Here is a 24,842-nt window from a genome sequence, read left to right as displayed (position 1 = left end):
GCCGGGCCAAGGAGCAAGCAAACCACCCACAGTTCCCTGCAACACAGGGGCAACTTTGAGGTCAATTAATATTTACATAGAACTCTGATGGTTTTTTGTTTTGTTTTTTCTTTTTTTAAGCTAGCATAAAGCCCCTGCTGGCTAAAGCCCCAATCTTTTCAATGAGGGCTCTGGAGGCTAAGCCCAGCCTGGGCTTAAACGAGGGGTACCAGGAAAGGAAGGCGTGTTTGACTGGACTCTGGCTGAAGCAGCGAGGAATTCTGAATTGATAAATGCTTACCATAACTCCTCTAACATAAAGGAAAAGGGAAGAATGATTTATTCTATGTAAGTGAAAAATCACAACACACACACACACACACACACACAGGGAATGCAACCAATCAAAAAATTGTTTCAAGGCTTGTCTTGTCAATAAAATGAGGCAACCAACAATCCCACTGACATAGAGGAAATTATACATATCATCACTGTCTCCTTCCTGTAAATTAGATGGAAACTCTTCACATACAGAAACTGCATTTCCATTAACAACCATTGTGTTACCAGACATTTCCCATTTTAATTTTTTCCTAAGGCCTGGAAAACAAATTTCTGTTGCTTTTGTTAAGCTAGGACACGTTCTAAAGCTCCATTTGCTACAATGATTCCCAAGCTCAGGGTTTAGAGAGAGGGCAGGTGCTTTCCAGTGAGCATGCCTGAGACTGGCCTCCAGCTGACTTCGTCCACACAGCAGCAAAAACCCCTAACTCATCATGGCTGAGGGGACTACGGGAACCCCACTACAGCGCCATTTTGTGAAGAAATTGTTGGAAGACCAAAATTATACATTATGTTTAGCTAGAGCTGCAGGTTATCACAGCATTTCTTCTTCTTCTTCTTTTTTTTCTTTCTGAAGATTTATTTTAGAGAGAGACAGCGAGCACGTGCACACAGGGCGAGGGGCAGAGGGAGAAGGAGAGAGAGAGAACTGTCAAGCAGACTCCCTGCTGAGCTCGGAGCCTGACCCAGGCTCGACGCAGGGCTCGATCTCATGACCTTGAGATCATGACCTAAGCCAAAATCACAGGTTGGACGCTTCACCGACTGAGCCATCCAAGCGTTTCCATAACATCCTCTATACCATTTCTTTAGACATTTCTATAGCATCTTCTCTGGTCCTCACAGGAACACTGTGAGGTTCCCAGCATATGCCTTAGCGTCATCCTATTCTACAGATGAGACCAGCAACGTCCAGAGAGGTTAAGTGACTCCTTCAAAGTCACACAGCTCATCACCCACAGAACTACAGCTAGAACCCAGGTATTCCAGCTCCTACTTCATACAGTCCACTTGGAGCATGGCCCTGCAGGAGGGACAGAAACAGTGGCTGGGTTCTCCTCTTTTGTCCTTCAGTGGGAGTCAACTGCCTGGGATCACCACTACAAAGCAAGCAACCGAAAGCAAAACCAAAACACGCACACAAAGAGTATTGTATATTTCCTCTCAACCTTTGAAACAGTCACACATCTTCAGGTAAACTTGAGCCAGTGGTAAGGAATTCCCACAACAATCACACAGGAAATGAGAGCAACCAACCAGACATGCTCGCGAGGCCACCGGAAGGCCCACCGACATGACAGACAAGAGTCCGAAGACGAAAAGCTCGGGCCGGGAAGCGGGGCTGCCGGGGTGCACATCGCAGCTCTGCTGTTCACCAGCCGTGGAACTGTGGGCCAGTCACCTAAGAGTCTATCCCTCAGCACCAACTAAATATAGAAGAAACACAAGAACACACCTCACAGAGCTTGTGAGAGAACAGACAGCGGTAGCACTAGGTGGGTGTCTGTCACCGCGGTTACAGAGATGTGCCCCAAAGACAGAAAACCGAGCAGACGAGAACGGCCCCAAACCCTTGGTGTATTTGTGCCTCGCAAATACGAAATGCGCAATGGACGTCACCTATTGTCATGATCATCTGATTATCAGAAAGAACATGGGCTTGAGAGTCTGTCTCACTCAGGTTCAAATTTTAGTTTGTCTACACAATAGATTTGTGATTTTAGGAAAGTGACTTAGATTCTGTAAATCTCAATTTCCTCATCTGTAAAATGGAATAATAGTATTGCCTTCCGTGTGGGGTTCTGTAGAGAATCACATGAGCCCGCAGCACGTCACACACCCAACAGGGTGCTCAGCACGCGGATGGCATCAGAGTAACGCGAGTTTCCTTCCCCACCCACACTCTACCATTCCCAAATGATGACAGTCGATGCCGGATGTCCATTCATGTCGTCGCTTCTAGATCTCAACTAAAATATGGCGAAGATGTATAAGAATATCTGAAGTAAGGGAGATGAACTTCATGTGGCATTTTATGTTCCTTAACACCAGTCTACAGCACTAGTGTAGACGGAAAAAACTGAGCCCCATCTATAAATAAGCTCTAGGTTGCTACAGACCTCATCTGAACTCACAGCTCTAAAAAAAATCACGGCTATCACGGGAAGGGCTTTTTGAGAAATCATATATTCTTGGCTCTAGGTTCCATGTGTCATTTACATGGGCCAACTTCTCAGCTTTGCTAACGATGGGGGTCACTGCTGCTCAGACTGACCATTGTAATGCAGCTGGAGCAGAAAAGTGGGCCCCAGGTAGGAACCTGTCTGCTCCTTTCTAAGCAGCAAATCTGCTAAAAGAATGAGAGACTATAATAGAATCCAAAGGGACACCTCTCTGCTTGTGCCAACGGAAGGTGAACTAAAGCATCATTTGGCTAGAGATCATGTTGGTTCAATAGCTAACCATAGTCTCAATGAAGTTATTTTTAGTCCCAGGGTCTCAAGGTCAATGGAAATTATCTTTTAAACTAATTATTTTTAAAGATACAATTGACATATAACATTGTGTAGGTTTAATCTATACAAACATGTTGGTTTGATACATTTATATATTGTAATATGAATACTATCATAACATTAGTTAATAACGGTATCACACATGATTATCTGTGGGTGTGTGTGTGCGTGTGATGAGAACAATTAAGATCTAGTCTCTTAGCAACTTGGGAGTTTATAATACAGTATCATTGCCTATGACCACCATTTTGTGCATCAGATCCCCAGAACTTCTATCTTACAGCTGAAAGTTTGTACCCTTTGACCAACATCTCCCCATTTCCTCCACCCCTGAGCTCCTGGTAACCACTCTGTTTCTATGAGCTTGGCTTTTTTAGATTCCACATGTAAGTGATATCATATGGTATTTGTCTTTCTCTGCGTGACCTATCTCATTTAGCATGATGCCCTCAAGGTCCATCCATGTTGTCGCAAATAGCAGGATTTCCTTCTTTCTCATGGCTGAATACTCCAGTGTGTGTGTGTGTGTGTGTGTGTGTGTGTGTGTGTGTGTGTATCACGTATACAGACATATGTACACTGCATATTCTTTATCCATTCACCTACTGACGCTTAAATTGTCAATTAAAATTATTCATGTGTTATTGCTCCGTGAACTGATCTCAAACATAGCCTTCAACAACTGGAATCCCATGGACATTGCAAGTTCTCTCTTCCAGCAACACTGTCACTGTCATTCTTATACAAGACCACCATTTTCTCTGCTGTATTGTTTTCTTTTGCTCCCCTCCCCAGTCTGATGGACCTCATCCCAGCTGGCACGTAACAGCTGTTGAATAAATCAATGGATGAGTCCACCGCAGACAACTGTTGAGAGCTGTCACTCTCGGTATCAGAGACTGAAAATAAGCTTTCCTGATAAGTAGCAGAGCCAGGAATGGAGGAAGAACTACACTCTGATCTCCGAACTTTGCGGCTTCACACTTTGATGAGTCCTGGGAGTGAGGGCAAGGTAGGGCTCAGCTAAAATGACTCAGCATCTGAATAACTTTGACAGTCCTATAGGAGGAGCCAGCAGTTCTCTATAAATTTTATTAACTGCAAATAAATGAGTAATGTTTGCATTACTACCTCAGGGCTGGTGCTGGTATTAATTCTCAGTCTACGGCTCTAAGGGAACAAGGTCTGATATCTCTCTGTTGGCAATGTTCCAGGTAGCCTTGACATGCCAGCATCAGGACCCCCATCTTGACCAGCTGGCCCTTCCTGGAGGACCCAGCTCTGCTGGATGAATGCCCTGCTGCTGCTTCTGCCCGAGGCTGCTCCGTTCTGTGACTAGCCATGGCCCCAGTCCTCTGCCAGGATCCCACAGGGCCAGGTTCACACACCTGCTGCCCCAGCGTTCTCGGGCTGCTCCTCTCCGCCGGCTGCTGCCCGTTCACCTCACCTGTCTCCTGCCGCCTTCCTTCAGGGGAAGAGGAAGCCTGCCTTTCCTTAATTAGCCTTTCCGGGCATTTGCCATAAGGCGCGGCTGCCAACGATGGATAACAATGCATCTCATTTCCACAGCGCCCTTCAAAACTTGGGGGCTCACATGGCTGCCAATTCCTTGACTGCTCATTCATGCAACTGTAGTGACCAGAAGTTAATAAGGGAAAGGAAGCCGAGGTTCTGCCAGAAACACAGCATTATGTTTGGCCGTGTTGGCAAATAAAGGGAGGAAAACAGTTTTAGAAACACAAAAGCTGTCCTCTGGGCTAGGAGACTAAGTGAACATCCAAGGCCGATCGATGGCTCAATGTCCGAGAATAAGTGTCAGCTCTGCTCAGTGGAAAACCGTGCCAAACGAGGGTCAGGAAGACCGAATTTGAGTTCCGTTCTTCCCAGACAAGCCACGCACTCTTGGGCAGATCACGCTGCCTCTCTATGCTCCTCCCATTCCTCCTTAGGCTTGAATGAGATAGTCTGTATTTTCTCTTTGTGAATGTCAACCTAAAAGCCATACACGAGAGGATGAATCTCATTCTGCCAAGACTTGATATGTTCATCATTGGCTCTGTGCCTTGGTTTCTTGATTCAACTGTGTTGATAATGCCCTTCACTAAAGACATTTTTGTTGAACGACTGAAATGTGGGAATGACATTTACCGCAGCTTGTATGTTCCAAAGATGGTGGCGACAAAGCCTCCCATCCTCTGTACCCTTGCAGTGTGACCTTGCCACCCTCCGTCAAGAGGCAGAGTCCATGTCTCCACCTTCAGTCCGGGCCAGGACTGCCCTGATCAACAGACTATGGTGGCAATGTGGGGTCAGTTCGAGGACTAGCCTTGTCTCACCTGGTGCCCTTAGCGGCCTGCTTCTTAGAAGCCAGACACCCGCCTACCCAGACACCATGCTGTGAGAAACCCAAGCCATGTGGAGAAGCCGTGAAAGACGAGGTACCAGGTGAAGAGCGAGAGAAGCCTAGGAGCACCGAGCTGCCAGGCCTGCGAGGAGAAGCCATCTTGGGAGCAGAGCCTCCAGGCCCAGCTGCCTCCACGTGGATCAGAAAGGAACTGCACTACTGAATCTTTCCCAAATTCCACAAAAATCATGAGCAAAACAAATGGTGGTTTTACGCTCCCAAGTTTTGGCATGGTTTGTTACATAGGTAGGCAGGGATAGATAACAGGAAAATGTTATCTGTAGCCCTGGACAAATACGATGAACTTTTTTTTTTTTGAGTGAGATAGTGCGTGTGTGCCCCCGAGCGAGTGGGGATGGGGGTGAGGCGGAGGGAGCGAGAATCCTAAGCAGACTCCACACCTGGCATGGAGCCCAACGCGGGGCTCGCTCTCACAATCTCGAGACCACGATCTGAGCCGAAATCAAGAGTCCGATGCTTCACCGACTGAGCCACTCGGGCGCCCTGATGATGAACTTCATAGTAATAGATCTGTTCCTAAAAGCATTTGCTGAAATGAACACAAATGTACATATAAAATTATTTTCAAGTCTTCTGCATTTACATTTACCGAATGGGGAAGAATCACTCAGTCCTGTGGCAATGCAAGTACCCTTAGGCTTAGCATCAGCTTAGGTATCCTCTCCTTCTGGAAAACCATGTGAGCCGCCCTTTACTGTCGGCCAGGGTAGATGCCCCTGGCACAGTCTCCATTCATGACATGATACGTCAGCACTGAGAACAATGCATCGAATTTGCCTGTTTGTAGTCTGGCCCTTGAAGCAGGGAACGTATCTATTCCTCTTTGTGTAAAAAGAGTAAAGATGGCTAATACATAAAGAATGCTTATACGTGCCAGGGATGGTTCCAGGCACTTGACATACATCGTATGTTTATAATATATCAACCCAATTGTTTACCCATTTCGTGTGAGGTGGGTATTCTTATCATCCCCACTCTACAAAAGAGGAAACTGAGGTACAGAGAGGCTAAGCAGCTTGCCCAAGGTCACCCAGTGAGTCAACAGTAGAGTCTGGCTTTAAACCCACTCAGTCTGGGTCCAAAATCCCAGAATGTCCTTCACCGTTTATCATACAGCTTCTCCGTTAGCATTGTGCACTCAATAAATGTCTTTGATGCAATTAAGGCGTCAACAACAGAAATCAACTCCAACCTTTCCATACCGGAAAGAAAAACCTGTGCCACATGAATAAAAGTCAATTATAAGAACTATACACAGACACAGAATCCCATACTAATGCTAAGTAATGATAATGAATTTGCTACGCAGACCAGAAATAAATCTGAATGCGTAGATACTCCCTACCCCTTCCTGTTTATCTATTTGTGCTAATCTGGTCAGTAGCCACTAACATAATTACTTCATGAAAGTCTATGCTAATAGGAACCAAGGGAGGGCACAGATAAATAAAGCTCACAGAGGAATATCAGAATTTCATGTTCATTCATCATCCACTTTAGAAAATTCCTTCACCAAACCCACGATCAGACTGATTTGCATCATCTCCATCACCTCTTCTTCCCCCCTTTCTGGGGCAGGTTGTAACAAAAGAGGAAGCAGACAAGCAGAGCTTACACAAAATCTAATGCCTGGTTAAAAAATCCCCAAGCAGCAGAGAACTGGTTGCAAATGGGCCATCACAGAGCGGGCAAGCACTGTGCAGAAAGGCTATGTCTTTTTAGTGTTACTACTCGAAGTGTTGTGGGTAGACCACCAGCAGCAGCAGCAGCTGGGAGCCTAACAGAGATACAGCCCCTTGTCTCACCCCACAACAACGGAACCTGAATTTGCCAACACAAGCAGGGAAGTCTGAAAGCACTGCAAAGGTCTGCACCACGTGAGTCTGGATGATGGTGAAAAGAAAGGGGGGAGGGGTCTGACCTCAAGCGATGACCCTGCAGTTCTCTCACCCATACTCACCTCTGGCATCTCTGCTACCTCCATCCAAAACACCCGGGGAGCCTCAGCTTTACCCTTTCAGCTTAGGGAACCAATAATCGGGAGTGGGTGGGCCTGACACTTTCTTGGGCTTTCGAGTCAAAAGCATCTGGGTTCAAGTCCTACTTCCACCAGTCACTAGCTGTGATAAATTATGTAACCTGTTTGAAACATCAGTCTCTTCTCTATAATCTGGGGAAATAAACATGATGCCTCACGTTTGCAGGAAAACTGCCCGTGAGTTCCTGTGTGCCGAACACAGGCTGAGCGTGTTTGGAAAAGGGGCGCCAGCAGCCTGTCTCCAGCCCTGGAGAGCACTACAGAGCCAGGCACGCTTTCTTCCCTTCCCCAGCTTTGAAGAGCAGTCAGACTGCACTATTCCATCTCCAGTGCCATAGGTCAGGACTGCTACATTTCATCTGGCATCTTGACATTTCTCAGAACCAGAGTGACTTCTGAGATGACCACACATTCATTTCACAGATGAGGAAGCTGAAAGGTGGAGAATTAAGTGCTTGGTACAAAATCATCTTCCGTACGCAGGTCCTTTATTATGGATTTCAGAGGAGAGAGTTCTACAGGTAGTTCTAAAAACCTCTCTTCATAAATATCCTGGAAATGATTTGTTATACACTAAAATGGAGTGGTCCAAGGCCCAGGAGACCCCCAACTTTGAGTGCCATCTCCACCATGAGCTAATTGTGTGACCCTAGGAAAGTTATTTACTCAACTTTTCTGGGACCGTTTTTTGCCTGTAAAGGAGGCCCTTTGGATCATCTCCAGGGTCACTTTCAGCCAAAAGCAATTCAATGATTCCAAATGAAAGGTGGTCTTTGCCAATTTCTTTAAAGATGTAATTTTTGATATTGTCCACAAGGTGGCAGAACCCCTCCTTTACAGAAGTCCAGGCAGAGTGACACAAAGGATGAGAAAGAACTCTAAGAAACTAGCACACATTTTTCAAAGCATTAAGTTTTCTACAATTTAACTATAACATTTTATTTTAGTGTTGATCATTATCATCAAGAGTTTGGCCAGCAATGTGCTACATGCCATTGGCCAGCAATGTGCTACCTGTCATTAGAAAAGGACAGTTTTATGGGGCTAAGTTTGGATTTTACGGTATTACAGTAGGATGAGCAAAGGTCAGACAGCAAATTAATGGGAATTTAGAAATGCAAGCTACCTGACAGCCCAAACAGGGCAAGGAGTTGCCTTCTTGACAAATGAAGCACAAGAGGCAATTATCTACCAAAGGTTCGTGTGTACGGGAATTTTAAAGGGTGCCTGGGTGGTTCAGTTGGTAAAGTGGCTGCCTTCGGCTCCGGTCATGGTCCTGGAGTCCAGGGAAAGAGTCCCACATAGGGCTCCCTGCTCGGTGGGGAGTCTGCTTCTCTCTCTGCCCCTCCCCCTGCTTGCTCTCTCTCAAATAAATCTTAAAAAACACACTTTCACATGGAAAAGTAACACAAAAGAGACAAAGAGAAAAAATGAATAGAGAAAAATATTTGAGATTACAATAATGAATAAAATTTTGAATTTAAAATGCACAGAAATGAAACAACATGGTAACCCTGAATTAGACTTGGAACAGAAAAAGGACACTGGAAGAAAAAACGGTAACATCAGAACAAAGTGTTTAGTTAATCATTTTGTGCTACTGTTAATTTCTCAGTTTTGACAGATGTACTATGGTTATGGAAGACAGGACATTAGGGGAAGCTGGGTGAAGGGGGTTTGAGAACTCTCCGTACTGTCTCTGCAACTTTTCCGTATATTTAAAATTATTCCTAAATAAAAACTGTATCTAAAACTTTCATAGAAAAATACACATCGAGGAAGAAACAGCCAAGAATGGACAGTAACAGAGAGTTTCATAAAGCAACGTCCTGTCTCGATAATTTAAGAAGGAGACATTTTAGAGGAGGACATAGTCGCTCAGGTGCAAGGAAACTAGGCTGAATACACTAAAATGACAAAGCCAAGAGTGAAGTGTGCGGTGAACAAACAGGCGTATTCTAGGACATCACTGGTAGAATTCCATGCTGCTATATCCTTTCTGTAAAGCAATTTTGCCATAGGTAACAGAGCCATAAACCCATAGCCTCTGACCCGGTAGTACCAGTTTTAGCAACCTATACCAAAGCAGTGAGTTAGAAGGAAAAACGTCACCTAGTTTTATGAAGTTGTAGCTGTGCTCTGCAGGGCAAGACGTTGCTCCTGTGGCCACTGGGTGCCTACATGGATTATGGTGCTATTAATTAAATGCGGTATATATCAATATATCAATGCAGTATTATATATCAATCAATGCAATATTAATTATATCAATTATATCTCAGACAAATCTGAGAACTATGCAAAGGAATACATGAAATAAATTTTTTAAAGATTGTATTTATTTATTTATTATTTATTTATTTATTATTTAAGAGTGAGAGAGAGCACGAGTGCAAATGGGGGGAGGAGCAGCAGAACAGGGAGAGGAACAAATAGACCCCTCTTGAGCGTGGAGCCTGATGTGGGGCTCCATCCCATGACCCTGAGATCATGACCTGAGCCGAAATCTAGAGTCGGGAGCTCAACCTACTGAGCCACCCAGGCGCCCCTGAAATAATTTTTAAAGAGCTCAGCTCATGACATATAGTATCCTAGACTGGGTCCTGGACCAAAAAAGGACATTAGCAGAAGAAAAAAAGAAAAGAAAAACTGAAGGTCTATGATTAAAAATATGGTATTAATAGTCATTTATTAATTTTGATCATTGTACTATGATTATGAAGAGGTTATTAGGGAAAGCTAGTGAAGTAGGTATATGGGAACACAGTCCCTGTGACACTTCCGTAAATTTAGAATCATTTTTAAATAAAAAAAATGAAGACCTCGGAATTATACACATACACCCATTACTATCAACTACAAACAAATTTACTGTACAAAAAAGTAGGTAGGCTCAAAAAACATCTTCAGAGTTTTAAAAATACTTTGCTCTTTGGGGAGGGGGTTAAGGAGGTGCCTGCGCACGGGTGTGGGGGGGTGGTGTGGTCATTTTATGTTGCCATTGCTATTTTGAGGTTTTACTGAACAACTGACTGTCAAGGTGCCCAGACTTACAGTGGCTGGAGAGGGTTCGAAACACCCACATCCTGATAGCCTGAAAATGATTTTAATTTTTTTAGCATGTAAGTTTCACTTAGAAAGGAAGACATTTTCTATAATAACCTTTTAGTAATCAGTCCTTAGGGGCTAAATTTATAATTCCATGGCACATGAAATTAATTTTTTTTCCTAAAGAAAGGATACTTTCTGCTTATCTGGGGGGGCACTCAGTTTTCTAGTTTTTGGCAGACTGAAGGAATGTGCAGGGTTACCAAAAGAAATAACATTTTTCCACAAAAGAACTTGAACATCTAGAAAATCTAGGTCCTTGCCACTCCTCCCTTCTTAGGTGCCCTCGGTGACATAAAACTGGCAGGAAGGGGGCAGGTGGCAGAGGACAGAAGGTACATGTGTGTTATGGGGGGACGCCTCCAAAGTGACTTCAGTATAGTCAGTTCTAAATTCATTGGCTTTTTCAAAATTGGTAAATAAGAATTTCATTTAGGGCTGCTGGATTTTAAAATAGTTGTAATTCTGAGAGAACAGCTTGGCCTTCCCTGCAAGGCTTCCCATGCCCATTTCCACTGGGGGTAGTGTCACCATGCATCCATCCGGAGCAGAACAGCCAGACTCCTCAACGTCCTCAAAGGAACGTCAATCCCACTGTGTCCCTGGTGAGTGAAAGTGTGTGGATCTGCCCATAGTCAGTGATGCAGCCAGTCTCCACTCCAGCCCCCTTGGCTTCCTCCTGTTCTAGGCCCAACCTTGACCATAAGCCTCGTAGAAATCGTACTACTAAGGCAGGGTTTAAACAGTCCTGCAGCCCATCCCTTCCACTTCTAGAGTCCAGTTCATCACTGCCTCGGGTCAGACCAGCAAGCAAGGCCACACTGTCGTAATCTTCCATCAATTTACTTGAAATGAGTTTTGCTTGGGTGTTTGTCCTTTGCTTCCAATGAGTAATGCTATGAAATACCAACTGACAAAACCCAGATTTCCATCTATCTACGTATAGTTGGAATATTATTGAGGACACATCATTTGGTGGTTGCCCCTAAATAAAGCTCTAAGTGAGAATTTTCTTTCTTTTTTTTTTTAAATTGAGGTGTAACTGACATGTAACATTAGTTTCAGGTGTACAACACAATGATTCAATATTCACATATTTTGCAAAATGATCACCAAAATAAGTCTAGTTAACATCCATCACCATACATAGTTACAAAAATTTTTTTTCTTGTGATAAGGACTTTAAACATCTATTCTCTTAGCAACTTTCAAATTTGCCACGTGTAGGGAATTTTCTTCTCTCAAAGTCTCATGAGCCTGGGCTCTGTAGCTACATGGCCTGGATTCAGATCCTGATGCTATTTACTTACTAGCTGTTTAACCTTCTATGACTCAGTTTCTCCATCTGCAACATAGAGATAATGATACTTAGGCCACTGAATATTTGTGAGGGCGAGAGCCAGCAGAAATAAAGTCTTAAGGACAATGCCTGGCAAACAGTTAACAATAAATACTTGTTATTACAGTGACTTTATAAAGAAGCACTAGAAAAACGGTTACACACCATCAGGATTGGGAGGTTTCTGCCTCATGCACAGTGTGATTCACATAAAGTAGGGTTCTCAAACCCTCTGCCCTCCCACTGTGCTGGGCATCTTCAACAATGACAGTGACTTTCTACAGCCTGGCGACCTTCGAATCCAGGGCAGGCGGGGTTGGTGAGAAGCACGTGTAGTTTGCCAACATCTTTTCAGGATTCTGAGTTGTCCTAGGGATTTGTGAGATTCACCCTAAGAATCCTCGATGTAAATAATCACCAAGAGGCACAAAAATGAACCTGTCGGTCAATTTCCAACTGCATAGAGTCCTATAATCTAAAAAGCCACGTTTTTTCTTCTCCCTAGTCTGATCTTTTCTTTTTAACATTTTTTAAAAAATTTTATTTATTTATTGTTTCGAGGGTGGGGACAGCACAAGCAGCGGGAGTGGGAGGCAGAGGGAGAAGCAGGCTCCCCACTGAGCCTGATATGGGGCTTGATCCCAGGACCCTGGGACCGTGACCTGAGCCAAAGGCAGACAGTTAACGGACTGAGCCACCCAGGCATCCCGCTGATCTGATCTTTTCTGACTCCTGTCTATTATCCCAGTACAGATAGATGCACTGATTATACCTTTACATTTTCCGTGCCTTTAAAAAAAACACATTTGTTCTTGTAAGTTTTCCAAGACTTTAAATAAAACAAAGTAGGAAATAAAATAAATAATCTGCTACATGTACTTTTCTGTTTAGAACCCAGTCCAGCTTCAGTAACTTATGGTAACACGGAACCTCCTTATTAACATGAACAAATTCATAATAGGTATGGGAACAGACACGTGGGCACTAGCACGGGGCAGATAAAGAATTCAGTGAACAGGACCACTGGGAGGTAAAAACCGAAAGCACAACTTGGGTCGTATTTCAACCAGGCCTCCTGTTCCTGGTACCAATTTCATCTCCCCTCCCGCCTCACCCTCCCCACCCACTCTCGTCAATTTTACCCGGCCATCACTCCCCAGCCCTTCCCCCCCTCCACCTCCAGCCTCCACTGATAACGCTTGTAAAACACCTGGGCGCAGAGCAAATGATTCCCAGCCCGCCTTCCGGTTTTACCGCATCCGCTCCCTGCCATAAAATTTATCTTTAAGGGCCAGCATGTTAGCAAGGACCTGTTCAGAATGCCCCTGGCTCAGGAGTGGGCTTCATCATACGACGCTGTGCTGAGCACGGAGCCGAGCGGACGAGGAGCGGCGGGGGTTTCTCCTGCTAGCCCTGATTTGCACAGCACTGATGGCGGTATGGCAGTTTCTAGTCAAGGAGTCAAGGTTTTGAAACGTGCGTGGTGTTTCCCCACTTCGCTACTACTAAGGGAGCTTATTGGCTGTTTTATTCACACACACAGATCTGCTTTGGGAGTAAGAAAAGATATCGAGGACCAGCTACATAATTTGCAAATGGAAATGTAATATGCAGAATGAAAATGCAGAAGCCCTGTTCAAGGGGGGGGGGGGATGCCGTAAAAAGTGCTGAAACAAAACAGCTGCCTTTCTTCCGCATTCTCCCTCTTCACTCATTATGGTGTTTCCCTTGGTATTTAAAGTCATGCTCTCTTGGGCAAAGGATACCTGCAGGGTAAGTGCAGACCCTCATAAATGCCCAGGGGCCCTGCCCACCCCCACGGATCAACACCTTCTGGGTTCCCCATCCTGCGAGCTGCAGGACCGATGTGCCCACGCCCTGGCCAGGAATGGGGAAACTGAGTCAGGAATCCCCCTTTCCCGTGGATTCATCTCCCCTACCCTGAAGCGCAGCAGAGAGGTGACCCTCAAGGGTACCGCAACATCTGTGCGAGAACATACCAGGTACCCGGATGGGGAGTGGGCAGGGCCTCACCCGCACTGAACTACCCCCTGAACACACCACCGTGCCGTCAGCCTGGGCTGGGGAGGCCACTACTTTGCCCCTTCTCGAGATGCCACACGAACACGTGTGCCCAAAGCCAACTGTCCCCTTGCTCCCAGGGAGGCCCCTACTGGGGTGGAAGACAGTAGTGATTGTTGGATGGGGGCAGGGAGGGGTTTGTGTGGCAAGACCTGAGGTGCCGAGGAGGAGGGGCACAGGCAGTCGAGCACCTCTCAGAAAGGTAGGGAGGTAGCAGGACTGTTCCTAAACCAAGGCTCCAACTCCCTGCTGCATCGTCCCTTTGGACGTCACTTACAAAAATACAAATGCAAAGATAAGATTGTTAAAATTTTCAAGATGGCGACCACACCACACGAAAGCCCAGGCCCGGGACCCTGTGCGATGACACTGGCCACGTGCCCGTGCTGGCCTTGCTGGCCCCCCGCCGGAAGTCCAGAAGCAAAAGTGCACCCTCGTTTTCCATCATAAATCAGGCCTGTGTTTATGAGAGAGATGGTGAAGGGTGAGGCTGTTCTGGAAGAGGTGGGCATGAGGAGCCTTGTACCACCTCTCAATGGCCCCTGCCAGTGCTCTGCAAGGCTTCCGAAGCCCACTCACTCGAACAATAATTCTAACTTATTACGTTGTGCAAAGAACTGACGTAGTGACATACGGGCACCGTCTTGATGATTATGGAAATCTTCCCAAACCTAATTTGGCCTAGGGATCTATCTCAAGTATTGGGGAGATCAGGGAAGAGAGAGGATCGAGGAATGATTCCTTAGTCAGTGGCCCTCGGTTGACAGTTTATAAAAACTGAGCCATTTCCAAAGTCATTACTTTAATGCAAGAACATAACCTGGCCGCTGAAAGCACGTTTCTTACAAACCTTGGCTTCTGGGTCACTATTGATACTGCAAGAATCGTCATCATCAGCATGTGGAGGATTTCTAGAAAGAAAAACAGAAAATTGGACTTAGAATTCTACTGCAAACTCTAGCTGCACGAGGTCACACATTATGGCAGGTCCTTCCCATGCCCTACCTGAGTTTCAAAGATGCATAGCGCAGTGTTGCTCCTTCAAACTCTTTTAAACTGGGGTCCGGGTTAACTGTGGCCGCATGCAAATCCTAGGGGAAAACAGATCCCTGTTAATGGAGAAAGGGGGAGGGCCCCTGACATGGCCTCAAATATCAAAGGGGAGAAAAGTCCTCCCGGCATGAGGCAGAGAGCGTTAGGTGAGCTTAGGCAGGAAAGGGGCATGCAAGGGCTGCCGGGTGTTGGCTCGGTGCAAGCCCCGGTTCTTACAAGACAACAGGGGACCTGGGGCAGTCAGCTGGAAGTCATTCACAACGGGACACATCAAAAAAAAAAAAAAAAAAAAAAGGCAACATGTGTGTGAGCTGGGCAACCCTAGCAAGAAGCCCCATCACTGCGTCCCTGCAGAATGGATGACATTCATGAAGAAGAAAAAGATACAGCCACAGCCATGCAGAAAGGACAAAATATTAAATGATCTAGGGTCTGACAATATACTTGCCTTCCAAATGTCACTATTAATCTTTCCCCCATTCAGAACAGCAAAATCACTCCATGGCTGTTTCTAGACATATAATTATTCACATAGGAAAAAGCACATTGATTTAAAAAAAAAAAAAAGGAAAGAAAAAAAAGAAAAAAAAAACACAAGACACTTGTTAGCATTGATATTCACAGGACGGGTTAGGGAACAAATTCACTCTACCAGCCACTTGTTAGCTGGTTCTAGATCTAGTTTATCACCTGAAGCCTAGGGTGGGAGGAGAGAGATGGCGCTCACGTTACTTACCACAGAAACGACTGACCGTCACTAGCAGTCAGTGTTAGATCTTCTAAACGTGGCCTTAAGCACAGAATATGCTTTGAAGGATTCAATGCCTAGTGGACCTAATACCACAGGAAACTTTTTCTCTCCCGGTGACCAAACAGAACTGTCTTCTGGGGATGGGGGTGGAATTAGGAATGGTGCCTGTCACCGTGAGGGTTTGAAAATGGGGGAATGTCCCCCATCAAGGGCATAAAAATCTGGGGCTCAAATTATTTTCATGTAAAAGAAAAAAGGACAATGAAAGGGTAGGAGGGATAGTAAGGAACATAGCCTGAGATTTAACTGACCCAAAGCAGCTCTCCACAGTCTAATGTAAATTCTTCCAATTCATAGAAAGCTCTGCTTCCTTGCCACACAAGCTTCTTCACAAATTAGTGTTTGATCACGAAGTGATTCTGTAAACAGAATCCTAGAACAAAGCACGAAGCCTTGCCTTGTTGGGAGACCCGCTCAGAAGAGAGCTTTGAATCTAAACAGCCCTTCCATTGCCCTCAGACAACAGGCAATGTTGTTGTTTTTTTCCCTTCCTACCATATTGAGTGAATATCCAAACATTTTTCATGTAACATTTGGGGAAATAAATGAAGCGAACAAAACCCAGGGACATCCTTCTGAATGTGTTCCACTGACGTGCCAGGTGAATCACCCCTTTCCTCGGACAATAAATCAGCAATGGAAACCTTTTGCTCAAGTCGCTTTTCAACTCAAGTGCTTTGAAAATGAGAAGGGAATAGTGACCCATGATTCCTGCTCACGACATTAGTGTAATTTTTAAACGCACTCAGAGCAGAGGCAGTGAAGTGAGAATGTGTCGAGTGTTGAAAGATGTGCTCGTTTAACTGGCCAGGACAAGACAAGCACAGTCACTGCAAATACAGATCCATCGTCATCAATGCACAGAGGGTGTCACTGTCGCTTTCCTTTTTGGACTAAGCACCCAAACTGCGGTTTTTCAAAATAGATTGGAACTTACACGACTATATCTACTTTTTAAAAAACAATCTCTTTTATTGAGCAAAAGAGCAGGAATGCTGCCTAGCCCTTCGCCTGTATCCTTACCCCATCCCCCAAAGCAGTGCTCAGTTTTCACTGACAAGAAAATTCCCAACACAGGAGGGTCTTAACTTGTTAGCCAAGGAGACCTGTGAGCCCCCTGAAATCAGGGTGGGTTTCATGCGTGTACGTTTTTCTGGGGGAGAAGATCCCTCACTTTTCTCATATTTCCAGAGGGGCTGGCGACCAAGAAAGGTTTAGAATTACCCTTAAAGGTGGACTCACGATAAGGACTTGAAATGCCAAGAATTTTAAGCTAGAAATTTCTTTTTCTTTTCTTTTTTTTTTTTAAGGGAAAATAAGCTTATTTGATCCCAAACCATCATCGCAGTTTACATGTGAGTAATATTTGTTTTCTCATTGAAGTTGAATGCTGAAAAAGGATATCAGATGGTCACTTAGTAAGACTCCAGGTAATTATGTTCTTGTAGAGAAATTTTAAAAAAAGAGTGGGTGTCTGACAATAGGAATCTGAAATCAAATTATCCTCAACAGGCACTGTGTGGGAACAGGATATAAAGAGTATTTTTTCAAAACAAGTATTCAGAAAAGTCTTTAGCATTTAATTAAAATAGTTCTCTGTATGTGTGTATGGTTTAAAAAATTTTTTTTAAATGTATTTACTCTTTGGGTGTTGGGTCCCTATAATGTAAAAGTTGATTGTAATTCTAAAACTCTATGAATCCAGCTCTTATGCAACGGAGACATGAGTCAGTTGGCAAACTTCCAACAATCACCTTTTACAGATTTAAATAAACAAAGGTCGTATACAGCAATTTTTCAAAAGCTAAAATAACATGGGGACTCTTAAAGAAACCTTTTAGTACAAAACTCAAGTAAGGACTAAAAGAACCTATGTTATGACTAGGACAAAAGGCCCTTTTCCCTCCTATATCTAAAAGCACTCATTTTTCGAAATTCTCTCTCCTATTGAAGTGACCATAATTTTTCTTTTTTTAAAAATTAAGGGCAAAAAAAGACAAAAACAATCGGTTGTGAGTTTTAAGAACCACATATTCTGTTCATCTAAATTTTTTTTAAGAAGAGAGAATACAACGTTTTAGTTAATCTTTTTTTTTTAAGACACCGCAAAGAGATTGGTTCTACAGAAAGTCTGTAGTCAGCATAGGAGGAGTGAGAGATGAAAGAAGAGATGAGACAAAGAGAAAGACAGTGAGAGAGGGAAAGGCAGGTGGGCTCTGGGCCTCGGGAAGGACAAAGATGACGGACAGGGAAAAGGCTAGTGAGGGAAGAACAGAGACCGTGTACCATGAGCAATGACCTCCCAACTGATAATTTTTCAGGCAATGCAGCTAAATCTTTGCACAGTGGAATGTCCTGGGGCCAGAGTTATAGGTGGGGGGGGGGGCGGACAAATTCTCCTGGTGCTTTTCTTGACCTTGACCAGGTGAAGCACCCCTTCCTCCCCCTGAGCAAAGTGACCATGCTGAGTTCTGGGAGAGCCTTGGAGCCTTAGCTCCTCAGAGGCAGTGGTGTCCCTGGGGACCAAGCCAGCCCCTGGAGCCTGGTGCCTATCATGACCCTTCATGACCTTTCAGCGTGGTGCCCTTCATGACCACACAGTAGAATCTGTGTGAGGGTGGACCCATTAAGGGAATCCAGTGGTATAACCTCGACTACTGAGGGTTTTCTTCTTCCTTATTTCTCCTCTGGGATCTCAGAAAGCAGTTCTACAAACGAAACAAAAACGATGCATTGTATCTTCTGCTGGAAAAAGCTAACATTGGAGGGGACAGTGTCAAGAGCCTGTTCTTGAGGCTGGGGCCCAAGGGAATGAGAAAGCCTCTAAGAAGTGGTATCAAAATGGAACCGGGAGAGCAAGCGTGGAAGGTGAACCTGCTGAGAACCACGCAGCGGGGAAAGCAAAAGAATGTTCCCTAGTGACTCTGATGGAAGCTACAATCATCACTTCCACGTGCGTGCACTTCAGAAGTTCTGCTGCAAAGCCCAGCTTCAAATCCTGCCTCTGCTCTCATCTGCTCTGTGACCTCAGTTCCTTGTCTAGGAAAACAGGGCTAAGAAGACCTCACATCAGAGTGTGGACAAACTAAGATCATGAGCGTTAGCCCTTAGCATACGGACCACCTGCCTGAAGGTGCCCAAGACATGACAGTTCCCCAAGCCTCTGCTCTTTCCAGGGAGAAAAAAAAAGAAGGCCATTGGCAAGAATAAAAAATCAGGGGACCTATGGATTATAAAGTGTTATGAATTATGCTTCTTAATCCTCTTCTGTCAAGACTTGAGCCTCGGTACGTGTGGCCTTGATGATAAACGGCAAAGCACCTGGAATCTTGGAACTCTAAGGAACAGGCCAGGCGATGTTCATGAGCACTGAATCCATACATGTGTGCACATTTTTAAACTTCTTTTTAAAATGCTTTCTGTGTTTCATTGGATGCAACGCTCTCAGAAGAATAGAGTTATGGCTTACCACGCAACATAACCCAGAGAAGTTAGAAAAAAAAAGAATCAAACTAGTAAACAGATTGACAAATAGATGTGCAATTAAATGCGTCTTTGTGAGCCAGAGGTGGGTCAGGAGACCCGGGGCTCTAGTGCTGGCTTTGCTGCTGTAGCAAGCCGACCAAGAACTCGCTCAGCTATGAAACTGGTTCATTCCTGCATTCAGCAAGCACGTAATGAGCTTCACCATGTACCGGACATGGTGCCAGGTGCTGGGGACACAAGATGAGGCGGGACAGGTCTTCACACCTTCCCCCAAGGAGGGAGACTGACATGCCACAAGTAATAATGCTACAAAAAGACACTATGGAATAAAGGGCTTTCAAAGTGGAGGTATGAGAGCAGTAATTCGCAGAAGATGAGATGAGTCCAAAGAGGAAGTGACATATAAACAAGGACAGGGAGACTAGATTCATTAGAGGGCCAGCTCTTCTACTTACTCAGCATAGAACCACCTGGAAAGCTTATGATAAAGGCGGATTTCCAGGTCCCACCCCTAGAGAGTCTAGCTCAGTGGCCTCAGGTAGGACCAAGGAATCAAAATATTCTACAAGCCTCAGCGATCAGCTTGGCCACTGTCCTTGGCTCACAGGCTGAGAAACACTGCCACAGCATTCACTAGGCCCTTCTTGAAGGTTCTCGCCAGTCATAATTACTTGATCGGGTCAAAAGTTCAGTAAAATGATGACAGAATAGTGTTGTCATCTTATTTCTAAGTGTATATGAAATTCCTCAGGTTCTAGTAATACACAGATTTTCCCCTCCTAGGGGGTTGGTGGCTCAAGGCTTTCAGACCCCAGGAGCAATGCAGCAAAAACAGAGTGAATTATGATCAAGATCACAGTTCTGAGAAACAATTCCACCTCCCCTTGCTTTCAGACACACTTTCTCCTCCATACTTCTCTTCTTAAGGAACCAGGAAACACCTTCAGTTGGAAACATTATAAGGCAAGACTTGCCTACAGGCCAACAGTGATTCATAAAAATATTTTGTGTAGCTCCCTTCTTCTAAAATTCAACATCCAAGTAATTTGGAACAAATCGATGGATTGTGGGGTGGGGAGATCACTGGGGGCCAAATTTCAATAGCAAATGCTTCCTGGCCAGTTTATAAACTTAAGAAAACACTGCTGGCGTACACAGAGGAAACATTATCCACTGCACTTAGCACTTCCCCAGTGAACTGCGGAATATGAAATGTAGAATTTTCAAATTGTGAGGAAGCTTTCAGTACTAAACTTTTGTGAAGCAGAGTCAACAGATTTGGCACTTACTTGTTTTTTTTTTCCCCCTAAACAAGCTCAGGAAAAAGCTGAATAAAATATGCATTTCTAACATGACCTATTACAAGTTTCTTCTCGTCCTTAACATTTTGCTTTCTCTCATGGTTCCAAATTAGTTGAAATAGATTCTATTTAAGGATCAAAGAAATGGTGTCAGAGAAATAATCATTTCTCTTCCACTGTCATTAGCACCTGAGACAATGTTATCAAGAGAAGTCATTTTTCTAGAAGGCTCTGCATAGGACAACACCTGCCCTTGGGTTGAGATAAAGAGCTGTGAGACTCGCCAAGCCCCCGATAAAGAGAACCGTGAAGGCTGGAGTAGGGTGGGGGGCAGCAGACCTTCATTGAAGCTTGGCTCCCCTACTAATAGGTGTGTGACCTCGGGCAAGCTTCGCCTCTCAGTCTTAGTGTTGTCACCAGATGCATCGGGTTCCATTAGGAGTCATGAGATAAGGCGTGAGCTCGGCACCATAAACACTCCATTACCCTTGGTGCCTCTGGTTTAACATCCACTTCAGCGTCTGCATGTCCTGGGTATACCGCAGGCTGGCACTTTCCCCTACTCCCCTTCCTCGTCTCTCTATCTGTTCATACCTCTGCTTCTAGGATTTTAACATACTGCCCTTTAAATGTGGTCAGTTCTTTGACGTACAGGGGAAAATGTGTGTGAAGTGAACAACCCAAAGGCTGATCTGAGGAATATCCATTCCACGGGTCTATGAAAGTGCTGGACAGGAGTGGCGCGTGCTCTCTCTCTCTCTCTGAAACCTACAATGACGCATCTGTTAACAAAGTTCCTTGGAGGGATGAGAGTCAACACAATGGTATGGTCAAGAGCAGAAGAGAGGCATGAGACGGACCGCACGGTAGAAATTCACATAGTACGGGGGGCAGGCAGAGCGTAGCATCCAGAGTCCAAGAACTGGACACGTGCCACTCCTACACCAGCTGCAGGGTTACTGAACTCACTGAGCTTCAGATAACTCGTTTCTTACATAAGGAACATATTAGCTGTCCTCTCTGTCTTGAAGGGAACAAATGAGATGACACTTACGAAAATACACTGAAAGCCACAATAAATCACGAATAGCAGCAGGGACCCTGAGCGCTGTGGATACATTAGGGGAACACTGAACTCTAGAAGAAGCAGCAGGAAGCGAGGGCCATGGGACACAATCGGAGCCTGGGAAGGGGCCCTGAGAGGTAGTTAGGATGGGAATGGGAAGTGGGTGTAGACAAGGGGAAGAACAGGCCCACATGGGCATCAGAAGGAGGCTCAGGAATTAGAGGTGGACTCTCCTACCTGACCATTCTCCCCAGAGCCAGCTGCCTACCTGTGATGCATTCTTCCCAAGATTTTCTACAGAAAACATGGAAACGGACACCGCCATATTCATCGAAGAAATAAAAATCTGAGTCCCACAAACCTTGGGCTGCCCTCCTTGGACTTTACCACATCCACACCTTGGCCTCAGGAGGCAGGCTTTAAGAACTTCATTTCTTCTACCTACAGAGGACAAGAGGTTCCCGGGACAAAAGCAACATCTCAAAGTGAGTCTGATCTAACTTCTGGGACAATGAGAAAGCACCGTGGGCTGGAATCTCAAAGCCAGCAAAGCTGAGCAAGAACAACCTCGAGGAGCATTCAGGATCTCTGAGTTCTAGACCCAGTGGTGCTGCCGGTCACCGACCTCTCTGCACCTCAGCTTCCCTGTCTGTGATGCATGGTATCAGCTGACCCTTTCCCATCTTAGCCTTCCCTGGTCGTAGGGCACTCCCACGTGAAGTTGGCCAAAGGGTTATAATAGGGGGATGAAGCCCTGCAATGGAGAAGGAGAGTCTAACAAGGATGCCAAGGGAGAAGATGTACAGGTGAGCAAGACAGAGGGTATCCGCTCCTTAGTGAGAGCAGAGGCTCTGCCCTGGCTGGCTCGGCTTCCGGGAGGCCGCTTGGCGGTCCAGGGAGAAATGCCAAGACGCAGACAGGTTGGGATGGGAGGAGGTGCCACGTCATGCGAAGCTTCTTGAGGTTCATCTTTGTCCCCCAACACTCCTAATACAAGATGAATAACTGAACGGGATTTGCTTAGCCAAGAAGAACATGATACTTCAATAAAAAGTTATCAAAGTTGCCCGGTGGTAAGCAACAAAATCCTATGTGGTTCAGTAGGACGGAAGCACGTGCCTGATTATCAGGCTCAAACACCAACCAACCAAAGCCCTTGTCTCTCACTGCGGGAATAGCTCACCCCGACCCGTCACTCGGGAGACGAAGATTCGGGGCCCAGGATGGGGAAGGGAGATACTGAAGCCCTGTACTAGGAGGAATGGGTCTGGAATGGGTCTTACTGCCTCCCAGAGAAGAGCAAGTCAATCAGCACAGATGTAAGAAACAAGACATTGTCTACTTTCAAAGCCAGGAAGGGTGAGAATGGTCGTAAGGACGCGGAGGAGCTCTACCGGGGAGAGACCCAGTTGACTCCCTCCAAGGCCTCAACGTCAAAGAACACGGGTTGTTGAAAGAACAAAAGACTGTGGTCAGACAGGCAGGTGTGCCTGTGTGTTAGGGTTCCAACTACTTTTCTGGAAAAAGCCATTGCTTAATCGTGACCTTTTCTAACAGCCATTGTCTTGAATATTTTGTTACTGGGATTCACAAAGGTTTGCCGCAAGGATCTCTGTACTGATAAATACCACAGTGGAATTTTTTTCATGCCTCAATTCTTTGTTTAAACATCACATTTCCTCCTTAGGGATAGCAGAAATTTATGCTGCTATTTATGTCTAAAACCATGTCACTTCTGCTAAATAAACAGATCCTTTAAAAAAAAAATAGAAATTATGCATCGAAGGGCTCTCGAGGGTTGTTCTTGCAGACATCCCCTCCATGCACTCAGATGGACCCAAGGCTAACAAGACATGTAGTCATTATAACGCGTCTGGCCAGGAGCCGTTCTTCCGTGTGTAAATATTTTATAGCACCCTGCGAAGGCCCCTGCAGTAAAGTGTCGGTTCGGTGAGCCCCAGGGACTCTTAACCACTTCTCATGAATCAGCCTCCCTTACTTTCCATCCCTAGAATGCTGTTTTCAAAAGATCAAAAGCCACGACAAAATGAAAACACCCCTGAACGATGGTATTAATGTTATTTACACTAAGAGGAAGCATTTTGGGGTTTCAAATGCAGCATGCATGATAATCAAAACACTTACCTTGATGACCTGTTGGGGCAGAAGCAACAAGTCTAAAGAGAAATCACAAATCACATCCACTCTACCAAGCTGTTAAAAAGACACTCCATTTTACCTCGTGCTCTGGGGTGGGAGATGGCGTTACAGAACTAAGTGACCCTTTCCTAGAACCGTGAAGGTCGGCTGGGATGGAGACGGGGCGTTCCCACTGAGTCGTCCCTGTTGGTATGTGCCAGTAATAGGTCCCAGCGATGTCGCTGATTCTCTTCCAGCCAGGCGGCAAATCCGGATCAGTCTGAAAGGAGTGATCACTCCAAATGTCTGCTGGGAAATGGAAAACAAGAGCGTTTTCTTAAAAGAGGAAACAATCACAGTGTTCCAATTTTGGTACTAGTAGTCTGGAGAATTCCACAGGCAGATAGGTCCGTAGCACTAATGAGAACTAAAGCCATCCTGCAGACACAAAGTACGGTAAAGGGGACAATATGGAAAGAAATGAGAGAACCGGAAAGGACGACTGCCACTTGAGAACACAGACATAAAGGACCCATGATCAAGTCATTTTACAGCTTCAAGAACCCTATGAACAAGCTAAAGCTCCATTAGCCAAAATCAACTGCCCAAGCAAAATTTGCAAGCCTCACGCAAAATCCACTGACCCCTTTATAAATCAGTAAGACTTACTGGTTGGCATCTTATACCGTTCTCAGCAATGAGTCTACCTCTCGTTTTCTTTCACCGCTTTCTGTAAATGAGCACTGTATTTATAGCTTCCCTTTGCTCTCACAACTCCTCCCATTTGATTGTAAACATCTACAAAGCAGCAACGCCTTTTGTAATACTCTAGAATTCTAAATTGCACACAGAAGATTCCTAAGGAAGGCAGACCGGGAAAAGCCTTGGAATTCAAGACTAGTAACGTAAATACATGAAGGAGGGGGGGTGAGGAATACAACAGAGAATGGTGGGGATTGCGGCAAACTGGAAAGCAGGTGCAAAAGTCCGAAGGTGTTCAAATTCAAAAAAATAATGTTTAAATACCATGTGTGTGGGGGGGAGAATAAAATACATGTGCAGGGCAATTTCAGCAATCCCTGGCCTGTATCAATATTTTATCAGTTTAGTAGATATCTCTTTGCTTTTCAGAATCTCATTTTGGCCTACTTTGAGTT

General features: G+C 45.1%; 1 protein-coding gene across 8 annotated transcripts in view; it reads right to left on the bottom strand.

The window, feature by feature from the left end:
- Nucleotides 1-24,842, bottom strand: part of APBB2 (amyloid beta precursor protein binding family B member 2) — a 359,825-nt gene that overhangs the window by 91,636 nt on the left and 243,347 nt on the right. For 3 of the 8 annotated variants that reach the window (XM_040625039.1, XM_008701425.2, XM_040625040.1), the window contains 4 exons: nt 23,786-23,994; nt 15,331-15,393; nt 14,835-14,920; nt 14,680-14,740 (listed from right to left, as the gene is read on the bottom strand). In XM_040625039.1, the coding sequence (XP_040480973.1) occupies nt 14,680-14,740; nt 14,835-14,920; nt 15,331-15,393; nt 23,786-23,994 (419 nt within the window). The remainder of the gene's footprint in view (nt 1-14,679; nt 14,741-14,834; nt 14,921-15,330; nt 15,394-23,785; nt 23,995-24,842) is intronic. The other 5 variants (XM_008701427.2, XM_008701426.2, XM_040625041.1 and 2 more) reach the window with 3 other exon arrangements.

This window comes from Ursus maritimus, unplaced genomic scaffold (genome assembly GCF_017311325.1).
Source record: "Ursus maritimus isolate PB19 unplaced genomic scaffold, ASM1731132v1 scaffold_8, whole genome shotgun sequence".
Classification (NCBI taxonomy): Eukaryota; Metazoa; Chordata; class Mammalia; order Carnivora; family Ursidae; genus Ursus; species Ursus maritimus.
This window is presented reverse-complemented; position numbering and strand designations above follow the sequence as displayed.